The following is a 12644-nucleotide window of genomic DNA, read 5'->3' as shown; positions in this document are numbered from 1 at the left end:
CGAAGTGCCAATATTCACGACTAATATTTGTTATTCGAATTTTCGCGCCCAACACTAATCCTGAATAGATTTCTTTCCATTCAGAATGCATAGAAACTAAATGAATGTTTTTTTCCGGTATTTAGATCCTCTGCTGGATCTCAAAGCCAGAAAACAACAATGCAAGTGTGAGAATGCTGAGCTTGTTCCAGTCCCACACCACTGCACTGCGCTGCACTGCTTTGACATGTCCTAGGCCTCTTTCACACTTGCGTTGTCCGGATCCGTCGTGCACTCCATTTGCCGGAGGATCCGTAAAACCGCAAGTGAACTGAAAGCATTTGAAGACGGATCCGTCTTCAAAATGCGTTCAGTGTTACTATGGCAGCCAGGACGCTATTAAAGTCCTGGCTGCCATAGTAGTAGTGGGGAGCGGGGGAGCAGTATACTTACCGCCCGTGCGGCTCCCGGGGCGCTCCAGAATTACGTCAGAGCGGCCCATGCGCATGGGTTACGTGATCCATGCGATCACGTCATCCATGCGCGTGGGGCGCCCTGACGTCACTCTGAAGCGCCCCGGGAGCCGCACGGACGGTACCCATACTGCTCCCCCGCACCCCACTACACTTTACCATGGCAAACAGGACTTTAGTGTCCTGGCAGGCATGGTAACCATTCAGAAAAAGCTAAACGTAGGATCCGGTAATCCGCCGAAACGACGTTTAGCTTAAGGCCGGATCTGGATTAATGCCTTTCAATGGGCATTAATTCCGGATCCGGCCTTGCGGCAAGTGTTCAGGATTTTTGACCAGAGCAAAAAGTGCAGCATGCTGCGGTATTTTCTCCGGCCAAAAAACGTTCCGTTCCGGAACTGAAGACATCCTGATGCATCCTGAACGGATTTCACTCCATTCAGAATGCATGGGGATAATCCTGATCAGGATTCTTCCGGCATAGAGCCCCGACGACGGAACTCTATGGCGGAACACAACGCAAGTGTGAAAGAGCCCTTATGCCGCATCTTGCAGTTCGTGGACCATTTAAAGTCAATGGGATTTGCAGCATGGACACAGCAACACCACGGTTGTGTGAATGTAGCCTATGTCTACAAAATTACCTGATTGTGCCTGAAATAAATAATCTTGTAGAAATCCTGCAGAGAACACAGGGATTAATTTCCAGCTGAGCTGTTCTATTTCCAGCAGATGAATGGCCAGAAGCATGGTAGAGCAGAGGGTGAATGCATCTACTGCAGCCAGTTGTCTTACAGACATATGCAGGTTAGTGAGGGACACAGACAAAATTTGAGAATGTAAGAGATTAAGGAGGCTTTAAGGGAATATTTTATTATGCATTTTCTGTGGTTACTGTACATTTAAAGGGCATCTGTCCCCCCTCTAAAGTCTTTTTTTTTTGGCTACTTATAATCCCTATACTGCAATATATCAATATATAATGCTATTACTCATTTTGGTTCAGTAGTTAATTCAAAAAACTGACTTTTATAATATGCAAATTACCTGTAAAAAATTAAAGACTTTAGTGGGGTGACAGATGCCCTTTAGAGTCAGGTTAAATTATCACTGATACAGTTTCAATGTATTGGAAAGTTTAATAGTACTTTGCTGAATCCTCAAGCCCAACTCACCCCAATAGCTGTTAATATGGGCGCTTGGTAAATCCATTTGATTTCTCCAGCACTTAATTCCCAGCATCTACAAAAATAAAGAAGAAAAGGAAAATTTAGACTGTGAGCTCCACTAGAATGTCTGTATAGAGCTATGGAATATGTAGGCGCTACATAAATAAATACAATGTTGTGTGCCATGTAATCTGATGTGTGGAACCAGGGAGTGATTTATAACTACAGTTTATAGGGGAAAGATTCATTTTACATTCCTTTATACTACACAACTTGCCACTAATTTCATACTGAGTCACATGACAAAACACCAACATAAACATGTAATTTATGCAAAATGGCTGTAATGTAGCTTAAAAGGGTTTTCCGAGATTTTGATACTAATGACCTATCCTCCAATGAGCACCACTGCCTTCTCTGTGCTCACCAAGCACAGTGCCATACATTGTATAGTGGCTGTGCTTGGTATTGCGTTCAGCTCCATTCACTTGAATAAGGCTGAGCTGCGCTTAGGCCACGTGTCCAATGAATGTGTCATCACTGACCTAGGAAAAGCAGAGAGAAGCCTATGGCACTCACAGGAGCACCTGATGATCTATCTAGAGCAGGGATGGCCAACCTGCAGCTCTCCAGCTGTTGTAAAACTACAATTCCCACCATGCCCTGCTGTAGGCTGATAACTGTAGGCAGTCTTTGCATGCTGGGAGTTGCAATTTTGCAACAGCTGGAGAGCCGCAGGTTAGCCATCCCTGATCTAGAGGATAGGTCATCAGTAGTAAAATCTCAGAAATACCCTTTAGCCCTTTCGCTACCAGCAGCAAACATGTACAGCGCTGGAGCAATGTTTAAACATGGCATTCGCTATCATACCATGGCCATCGGGTCTCCACTGTTTCCAACAGCAGAGGCCCGCGGTTAAGGACAACGACCAGCAATAATGCCGATTGAAGTCATTACAGCCTTAAAATACTGTGATCAAGTATGATCACTGCATCTAAAGAGTGGGAAACCCAGAAATGTGCACTTCAGGGTTAATAACGTCATAGTGTTATAACAAGAGTCTTGCCATAACACTATACAACTAATAGAGGGCGCTGTAATCATGAGTCATGATTACAGCACCCTCTATTAGTTGTATAGTGTTATTATAAGACTCTTGTTCATAGTCTTCTGTCATAAGACTTTAAAACCAATAGAGGGCGCTATTCATAACTCCATAGCGCCCTCTATTTGTTTTCATAGTCTTATGACAGCTGAAAAACAAGGCAGATTATGCTCATTTGCATGTCTTTCCCATATGCTCATGTTTATGCAAATGAGTTTTTACATGACAAAACTGTATAGAAAGGTAATTGAATATTATGTTGGGACAATCGGAAAACTCTGTCGCCATAATGATATTGATCTACGTGTGCAGGTCCACCCAAGCCATCAAACAGATGCAAAATAACTGAGGTTTACTGGTTCTCAGTCAAATGAGAGCTGCTTTGGAATATCTCATAGTGCACAAGGCTGCCATTGTAAGGTATCCTGGCTGTTATCGGTCTCTTGGATAGGTGGATGGTTTGTACATACCTGGCTTTTGGCATATAGCCTTTATGTGGTTGTCTATCCTATGTCATGTATAATAGGAGTCTAAGATGCATCCAGCTATCCTGTTAATGCTGTTACCAAACCATCAATTTCTAACCTGTTTTTGTGAACCAGACACCCTCTTGTTTTCCGAGCAGGGGGAGCCTGGTTGTCTCCCATTGACTTTCAATATACTCGAGTGCTCAGCCGAGTACACGAATATAGCAATGTGTTCGGCCGAATACTTTGGTGCTCGCTCATCACAATTAAAGATCCCTCACAAAACCTCATGTGCACAAGATTTCACACGGGATCTTCAATCAAGATAGCCACGGCAGCCTCTTTGCGCTCAAACCAATGAGGTGAGTATGTATTTTTTTTTACGTCATTTCAGGTAAAAATTTGTTACTACAAAGCACAAGGAAATTTGGCTTCTCTGCAAATCAGATTTTTCCTGGAATTCGGATCGAAGTCCACTTCAGATACTTTGATTCTCTTAACACTACTTGCCACTATTTACAATCCAAAAAGGAAGACTGGATGGCAAATGGCAAAATACAACAACGTATACCTCACCTCTAGATCAGTCCAACTGTAAATAAAACTTGAAGATAACTTTCTCGATTCAAAAGAAAATGTGTAAAATGTCTTGAAAAAGTGTGATTTCTTATAAACACCAGATATAAACTGAATGAGATGTGCCATTATTGATCCACATATTTGACAAGAAAATTAACAATTACTTGCAGTCATTTTTTGATGAACTTATTCACACTTGAAATTCCATTTTGATGACCTATTCCAGGGTTGGAACATTATAGGTTACACTCTATTATATAAAATCATTTATTAAGTTTATTAATCATGTTGCAGGAGGTAGAATAATAAAATTTGGATTTTTAACCACTTTAGCTTTTAGCCTTTTGTTATTGTACACAGTAGAGATGAGCAAATTTTTCAAAAATATATTTGCCGGTTCTCCGAATTTTTTGGGGGAAAATTTGGTTCCATCCGAATTTATTTGTGGCAAATTATGTTAAAAACTGCTATTTCCTGGCTGCAGAGAGCGTTTATAATGGTGTAGAACACTGTGCCTTGCATTAACACACATAGGGAATCTGCTTTGTAATTGAAATACTGTGAGTCCGTATGACATGCAGATGACAGGCGTCACACTTAGAATCACTGCACACTTCACTTATTTGGGCAGTCACAGGGCCAAAACTGACCACATAACTCAAGTATGAACTCAGCCTTACAGGTCAATGTTAGCGCCAAGAAGAAGCGCACTCCTTTTACACCCCCGTCATCTGATTCCTCATAGATGTCTACAGAACCTGTTCTATTAATTGTTTATACAAGTAGAGCCACCTGACAGAGTGGAGAGGGTGTCAGCAGTAAGTTTGTGTTGATGTCACTGATTAATTTGCCCTTCCTTTGATCCGTCAGAACAATAATCTACAAAAAAACGATCCTGCCTGTGGCGCATACGCCTTCACTCGGTCAGCATTTGCTCAATAATCCATCAGTATTAAAAAAAATTAGGAGTGGATCTAAAACAGAGATGACACAAGAATGGAATATTTGCATTACACCACAAATAACTGCAACAGTGAAGTGCGTATATATTTTTCTTTCTGTACTGAAATAGGCCACTAAACGCTTTCAACACATATAACTGCAGAAGTGAACTGAGAATATACTTTTCTTTTTGTACTGAAATAGGCCACTAAATGCTTTCACCACAAATAACTGAAACAGTGAAGTGCGTATATATTTTTCTTTTTGTACTGAAATAGGCCACCAAACGCTTTCAACACATATAACTGCAGAAGTTAACTGAGAATATATTTTTATTTTTGTACTGAAATAGGCCACTAAATGCTTTCATCACAAATAACTGCAACAGTGAAATATGTATATATTTTTCTTTTTGTACTGAAATACGTCACTAAACGCTTTCACCACATATAACTGCAGAAGTGAACTGAGAATATATTTTTCTTTTTGTACGGAAATACGCCACTAAACACTTTCACCACATATAACTGCAGAAGTGAACTGCGTATATATTTTTCTTTTTCCAGATATAAGCTACTAAAGGCTTTTCAACATAGCACTTGCACCCCAAGAACAAATTTCTGGAATGACAGAGCTGTATAATGGCTATTTGGATCCCCAAATAATCTTTCCCTGCACTTGTAAATTGATTTTCTAGCACTGTCCCTAGCACCTTCTGACATCTCTCCCTGCACTAAGATGCTGTGAAATTATTCCTCCCTATCCTTTCCCTGCACTTATAAATAATTTTCAGTTTTTTTCTCACAATGAGGTTTTTCCTATTGCTGTCCCTAGCGCCTTCTCATATCTGTCCCTGCACTCCGAACACTGGAAAATGTCTGAATCCAAAATGGCCACCGTATTTATAGTGCTAGTGCCTTTGCAGCATTTGTCAGTGTGCAATTTAAGCTAGAAATGCAGCAATAATTTTCTGGATTTTAAAAAACACACTTTTTGGTCAAAATACTCAATTTTACAGCCCTTGCTGCATTTGTCAGTGTGAAATTCCAGCGTTATATACTGCTGTTATATTCTGTTAGTAAAAAAAAAACACCCATTTTGGGCAAAGTACTTAATATTGCAGCCTTTGCTGCATCTGTGATTGTTAAAAACAAGATTGAAATACTTCAATAATTTTCTGGGTTTTAAAAAACACCCATTTTTTGCAATACCCTCCATCTGGGGCCTCTGCCGCATTAGTCAGTGTGCAATTTAAGCTACAAATACAGCTATAATTTCCTGGGTTTTAAAAAAACACCCTTTTTGGGCAAAATACTAAATTTTACAGCCCTTGCTGCATCTGTACGTGCAAAATTCAAGCATTATATACTGCTGTCATATTCTACTATTTAAAAAAAAACACCCATTTTGGGGCAAAGTACTTAAAGGGGTTATCCGAGTTATTTTTTTGTTCTTTCTATGTTCCTAACTAGGCAAATGTAACAGCTTTCCAATTAACTCACTTAATCTCCAGTGGCTGGTTTCTCAGATTTCACTGAGGGTCACATGACCTGTGATGTCAGCTTCTCTCCCTGCTCTGATATAGGTTGTTTACAAGCCTGTAAACGAAACGTCACTGTGCTGGCCACGCCCCCCCCCCCCCCCTTCACTGCCGTCTACTCTCTGCTAGGATTCTTAAGAGATTGTTTTTATTGCATGTAAACAAAGGGCCAGAAAAGAACCAGGGAAATGAGGAAATATATATATTTTTTTTGCATAAAACTTGCTTAGCTCAGTTATATATCAGATTTTCAGTGCTATATTATTTATTTTCATAACTCGGACAACCCCTTTACTATTTCAGCCTTTGCTGCATATGTGATTGTTAAAAACAAGCTTGAAATACTTCAATAATTTTCTGGGTTAAAAAAAAACACCCATTTTTTGCCATACCCTCCATCTGGGGCCTCTGCCGCATTAGTCAGTGTGCAATTTAAGCTACAAATACAGCTATAATTTTCTGGGATTTAAAAAACACCCATTTTGGGCAAAATACTAAATTTTACAGCCCTTGCTGCATCTGTACGTGTGAAATTCAAGCGTTATATACTGCTGTCATATTCTACTATTTAATAAAACACCCATTTTGGGCAAAATACTTAATTTGCGGCCTTGTCTGCATCTATACATGTGAGATACACCCTTTAGATACTGTTTTTCTATTCTGCTATTAAAAAAAACACCCATTTTGGGCAACAATCTTAATTTTGCAGCCTTTGCTGCATCTGTCATTGTGAGATACCTGCGTTAGATACTGTTGTTCTATTCTGTAATTAAAAAAACACCCATTTTGGGCAAGATCCTAAATTTGAGAAATATGAGGAGAGCGTCAAATAAGGGACGTGGCCCCGGTCGTGGTGCTGCTGGTGGAGCTCCTGTTGCAGGGAGAGGACATGGTCGATCTGTGCCAGCTACACGCACAAGTGAAAAACCTTCCTCAGGTGCGAGTAGGCGACAGAACCTTCAGCGGTATTTGGTCGGGCTTAATGCGGCTCTACGAATGGTGAGGCCAGAACAAGTACAGGCGATAGTAGATTGGGTTGCTGACAGTGGATCCAGTTACTTCACATTGTCTCCCACCCAGTCCCCTGCTGAAATATCAGAGTTGGCACCTGTCCATCAGTCTTTCACCTCACCCACTTGCAAATCAGCCAAGCAGTCTGAGCCCCAAGTCATGCAACAGTCTCTTCTGCTTTTTGATGACTCTGCTAGCTGGGTTTCCCAGGGCCATCCCCCTAGCCCTGCTCCAGAAGTGGAAGAGATTGAGTGCACCAATGCCCAACCACTTATGTTTCAAGATGAGTACATGGGAGGACCATCGCAGCATGTCTCAGATGATGACAAAACACAGGTTCCAACTGCTGTGGCTTTCTACAGTGTGCAGACCAACAAGGAGGGCAGGGGTGAAGACTGGGTGGAAGATGATGTGGAGGACGATGAGTTCCTCGACCCCACATGGAATCAAGGTCATTCGAGTGACCTGTTTAGTTCAGAGGAAGAGGCGGTGGTCGCACAGAGCCACCAGCACAGCAGAAGAGGGAGCAGGGTGCAAAAGCGGAGTGGCTATCCCCTAGACAGTACGCCTGCTACAGCCCACCGCAGCAAGGGACTAAAAGGAAGTGAGCACTCAGTGTACACTTCCTGTCAGTCCGGCCGGGAACAGGAAACTGAATCCCCTGTTCCTGTACCGCGTGGTACCCGGCCGGACTGAGTGACAGCCAGGAGGTAGAGGAGGAGAGCTCGGCCACGCTACAGAGCAGCAGTCAGCAGAGGAGGAATTCGGGAAGTAACCAGGAGTGCTGCAGCCGCCTGAGGCTCTCTATCGAGCGCTCAGGCGGCTGCAGCCTTAAAGGAAGCAAAACAAGCACCGGCTCTGCTTGGCCCCGGGCCAGCTCGGGGCACCAAGCAATTGCTTGTTTTGCCTGTCTGTTAGCGACGGGCCTGCCGCTTCCTCATCCTCTACAGGCTTCTCATCCGGTCAGCGTAACACCTTCACCACCAACTTCAGCACAGCCAGGGGTAAACGACAGCAGGCAGTTTTAAAACTTATCTGTTTGGGGGACAAACCCCACACCGCGCAGGAGCTGTGGACGGGCCTTGAACAACAGACCGATAAATGGTTGGTGCCAGTGAGCCTCAAGCCCGGCCTGGGGGTGTGCGATAATGGGCGAAATCTCATAGCAGCTCTGGGACTAGCCGGTTTGACGCACACCGATTGCCTGGCACATGTGCTGAATTTGGTGGTGCAGAGGTTCATTAATAATTACCCCAATATGTCAGAGCTGCTGCATAAAGTGTGGGCTGTCTGTGAGCGCTTTCGGTGTTCTTACCCTACTGCTGCTCACCTGTCAGCGCTGCAGCGTATCTTCGGACTTCCCGCTCACCCAGGACCCCCGCTGATCAGCTGTTTGAGAAGGCAGCGGCGTTCCAGCAGCGGTGCGGCCTTCTCACTGTTTACCGCTGGCCCAGTGACGTCACGACTAGTATCAACTAGCGTGTGCGGGGCTAAGCTCCATTTAAGTGAACAGAGCTTAGCCCCGCCCACGCTAGTTGATACTAGTCGTGACGTCACTGAGCCAACGGTAAACAGCGAGGAGGCAGAACCCCTTTAAGCAAAAAGCATAGATGTGGTAGGCATTAACAAGTGCTCGGCGGCACTAAATCAGGTGCTCAGCGGCACCAAATCAGAACCGCAAGGCCACCTCTACTGGTGATGATGGAAGAGGATGTAGCACAGGAAGAGGAGGAAGAGCGATCATTTCATACTTTTTCCGTCCAGTCATTCACAAGTGGCTCCGAGTGTGGGTTCCTGCACCCACAAACGTCAGGTACACAATTGTCCAGCCAGGGCACAGTTCTGGAGGATAATGAGGTGGAGGATGAGGAGGAGGAGATGGAGGAGAAGGAACCGTGTTCACAGCAGGGTGGCACCCAAACAGCTCATGGCCATCACTGGTGCATGGCTGGGGTGATACAGAGGACACAGGCGATACACCTCCCAAAGAGGACAGCTTTTTTGTTGCCTCTGGGCAGCCTGGCACACATGAGTGATTACATGCTTCAGTGTCTCCGCAAAGACCGCCGAGTTGGTCACATTCTAACTTGTGCTTATTACTGGGTGGCCACGCTGCTGGATCCCCGTTACAAGGACAATGTACTAACCTTAATTCAGTCACTGGATCATGATCGTAAGATGCGCGAGTACAAGCGCACGCTGGTAGACACGCTGCTGGTGGCATTCCCACCTGACAGCGGGGGCACAGTGGAAGCACAAGGCGAAGGCAGAGGAGGAGGAAGAGGTCGCCAATGCAGCTGGAGCACCACCAGCACCTCAGAAGGCAGGGTTAGCATGGCCGAAATGTGGAAAAGCTTTGTCAACACGCCACAACAACCAGCACCACCAGCTGATATGGAACGCCTTAACAGGTGGCAGCATTTCACCAACTTGGTGGAGCAGTATGTGTGCACACGCCTACGCATACTGAATGACGGGTCTGCCCCCTTCACCTTCTGGGTCTCCAAATTGGGCACATGGCCTGAGCTTGCCCTTTACGCCTCGAAGGTGCTGGCCTGCCCTGCAGTCAGTGTATTGACTGAACTTGTGTTTAGCACAGCAGTGGGCGTCATCATAGACAAGCGCAGCCGCCTGTCCACAGCCAATGTGGGCAAGCTCACGTTCATTAAAATGAACCAGGCATGGATCCCACAGGACTTGTCCGTACTTTGTGCAGAATAGACATGTATACCGGCCTTAACCAGCCATTGTTATACTGCAGCGCAATTGCTCATTGTTGTATTTTGGGTATTTCACACTCTTTTAGAGTGTACCCTAATTTAAAAAAATTAATAAATAAAATAATTAAAACCAAAAACCAGTGTTGGCTACCTCTTCCTCCTCCACCGCCACTTCCACCTACACCGCTACGTCCACCGTCTCCTCAAACTTCTACTCTATATGGACCTCCACCTCATAAATCAAGTATTTTAATTTTTTTATTTGTACGTATTTTATTTTATGTAATTTCACTAATTTGTCTTACATTTTCGGGTGAAATTAACCAATTTTTGGCTGTGATATACCCCTGCTCTACCTAGTAGACAGGTAACAATTTCACTAATTTGTCTGTTACATTTTCGGGTGAAATTAACAAAATTTTTTGCTGTGATATACCCCTGCTCTACCTATTAGACAGGTTAAAACATTTCACTAATTTGTCTGTTACATATTCGGGTGAAATTCACCAATTTTTGGCTGCGCTATACCCCTGCTGTACCTAGTAGACAGGTTAAAAACATTTCACTAATTTGTCTGTAACATTCTTGGGTGACATTTGACAATTTTTGCCGTGATTAAGCCCCTGCTCAGCATAGGTTATAGGGACATAAATTTCAAAAAATCGTCTGTTACATTGTCAGGTGACATTTTACCAATTTTGCCGTATACAAACTCCTGCTCTGCATAGGTGACAGAGAATTCAATTAAAAAAATTCTTCTTTAATTCATGTGCGCTACCTACTTTCAATAAATGCTTAAACTTTAACAAGTTGTCCCACATTTGCGCTTCAATAATTTGTCCCGCTTTTCTGCTCGATCACATTTAATTTGAAACAATTAACCTCCCTTGGATGTTGTCTCCCTTTCTCACGCTCCCTCTCCGGCGTGGATACCTGATTCGCCGATAACTGTGATCAACATGGTAGGCGCAGAGAAGAACATCGAAAATTGATAGAGAAGATATCCAAATGGATGGTGAACGTCACGGGGGCACCTCTGCATAGTTGACAGGGACATACATTTCAAAAAATCATCATTGTCAGGTGACATTTTACTAATTTTGGCGTAAAAAATAAACTGCTCTGCATAGGTGACAGGGACCTAATTTTTTGTAAAATCGTCTGTTCTATTGTTGGGTGACATGAACCCAGTTTTGCCGTGAATAAATCCCTGCTCTACATAGTTGACAGGGCCCGAAATTAGTAAAAAGGAACTTTGGTGGTGACATTAATCTATTTTTGCCAATGAAAAACCCCTGCTATGCATAGGTGACAGGGACTTAAATTTCTAAATAGGGTTGAGCGAATCCGAACTGTAAAGTTTGGGTTCATACCGAGCTTTAGAATTTTTGGACCCCGGACCCGAACATTTCAGTTAAAGTTCGGGTTCGTTGATCGGCGATTTCTTGGCGCTTTTTGAAAGGCTGCAGAGCAGCATATCAACAAGCGTTTAACTGTGTGACCTTAGAAGCCATCACAGCCATGCCTACTAATGGCATGGCAGTGATTGGCCAGTGCAGAATGTGACCCAGCCTCTATATAAGCTGGAGTCAAGTAGCACTGCACATCACTCTGCTGTGCTTTGTGTAGGGAGAGGATGCTGCTGCTGTTTTGAGGGAGAGAATAGGACAGAATCTGTTATCAGAACTCCAATTGAAATTAGCGATCTACATAGATTTACCTTATTTTTCGCCCCATAAGACGCACTTTTTTCCTTTTGGGAGAAAAATGCCCCTGCGTCTTATGGGGCAAATGTTGCCATTTTGCAGACTGCGATGTATCAGCTGGAGGGAGGAGGGGCCAGTGTCATGCAAATGCGGCGGGGCCGGTGCGGTCACTGTACTCCGGCCCCGCCGCTCACTCACTTCCTTAATGCCTAAACCTTTTATAATAATAACTTTAATTTAAGTTCCGATCCCTAGACCCATCTGTACTACTTACTAAATGTCCTGTAGCAGGCAGAGCTTCATTCATAAAGTAGGCGGCACAGGCACGTGACGTCAGTGAGTTAAGGCCGGCCGCCTGCCCTGCTCTGCCTGCTACAGGACATTTAGTAAGTAGTACAGATGGGGCTGGGGATCGGAACTTCAATTAACCTGCTCAGGACCGCTGAACGCAGGATTGCGTCCTGGCGGCGGCAGGTTTATTCCTCCTGGACGTGCCGATGCGTCCTCTCGCGAGACGCGAGATTTCCTGTGAAGGCGCACACACAGGAGCGCGTGTTCACAGGATCGGGAGGTAAACAAGTACATCTACAGCCTACCAGCGGCGATCATTCGCTGGCAGACTGTAGATGCAATTTTTTTAACCCCAAAAAAGGTATATTAGACGCTGTTTTGTAAACAGCGTCTAATATACCTGCTACCTGGTCCTCTGGTGGTCCCTTTTGCTTGGATCGACCACCAGAGGACACAGGCAGCTCTGTAAGTAGCACTAAACACCACTACACTACACCCCCCCTGTCACTTATTAACCCCTTATTAACCCCTGATCACCCCATATTAGACTCCCTGATCACCCCCTGTCATTGATCACCCCCCTGTAAGGCTCCATTCAGACGTCCGTATGTGTTTTGCGGATCCGCGGATCCGCAAAACACGGACACCGGCAATGTGCT

At 44.2% G+C, this 12644-nt stretch overlaps 1 protein-coding gene across 1 annotated transcript in view; it reads right to left on the bottom strand.

Moving 5' to 3' along the window:
- Positions 1 to 12644, bottom strand: part of PTH2R (parathyroid hormone 2 receptor) — a 745316-nt gene that overhangs the window by 266742 nt on the left and 465930 nt on the right. The window contains exon 7 of the mRNA XM_040441156.1: positions 1628 to 1694. Coding sequence (XP_040297090.1) covers positions 1628 to 1694 — 67 coding nt within the window. The remainder of the gene's footprint in view (positions 1 to 1627; positions 1695 to 12644) is intronic.

The sequence above is a fragment of the Bufo bufo genome, chromosome 7 (assembly GCF_905171765.1).
Source record: "Bufo bufo chromosome 7, aBufBuf1.1, whole genome shotgun sequence".
NCBI classification, from domain to species: domain Eukaryota; kingdom Metazoa; phylum Chordata; class Amphibia; order Anura; family Bufonidae; genus Bufo; species Bufo bufo.
This window is presented reverse-complemented; position numbering and strand designations above follow the sequence as displayed.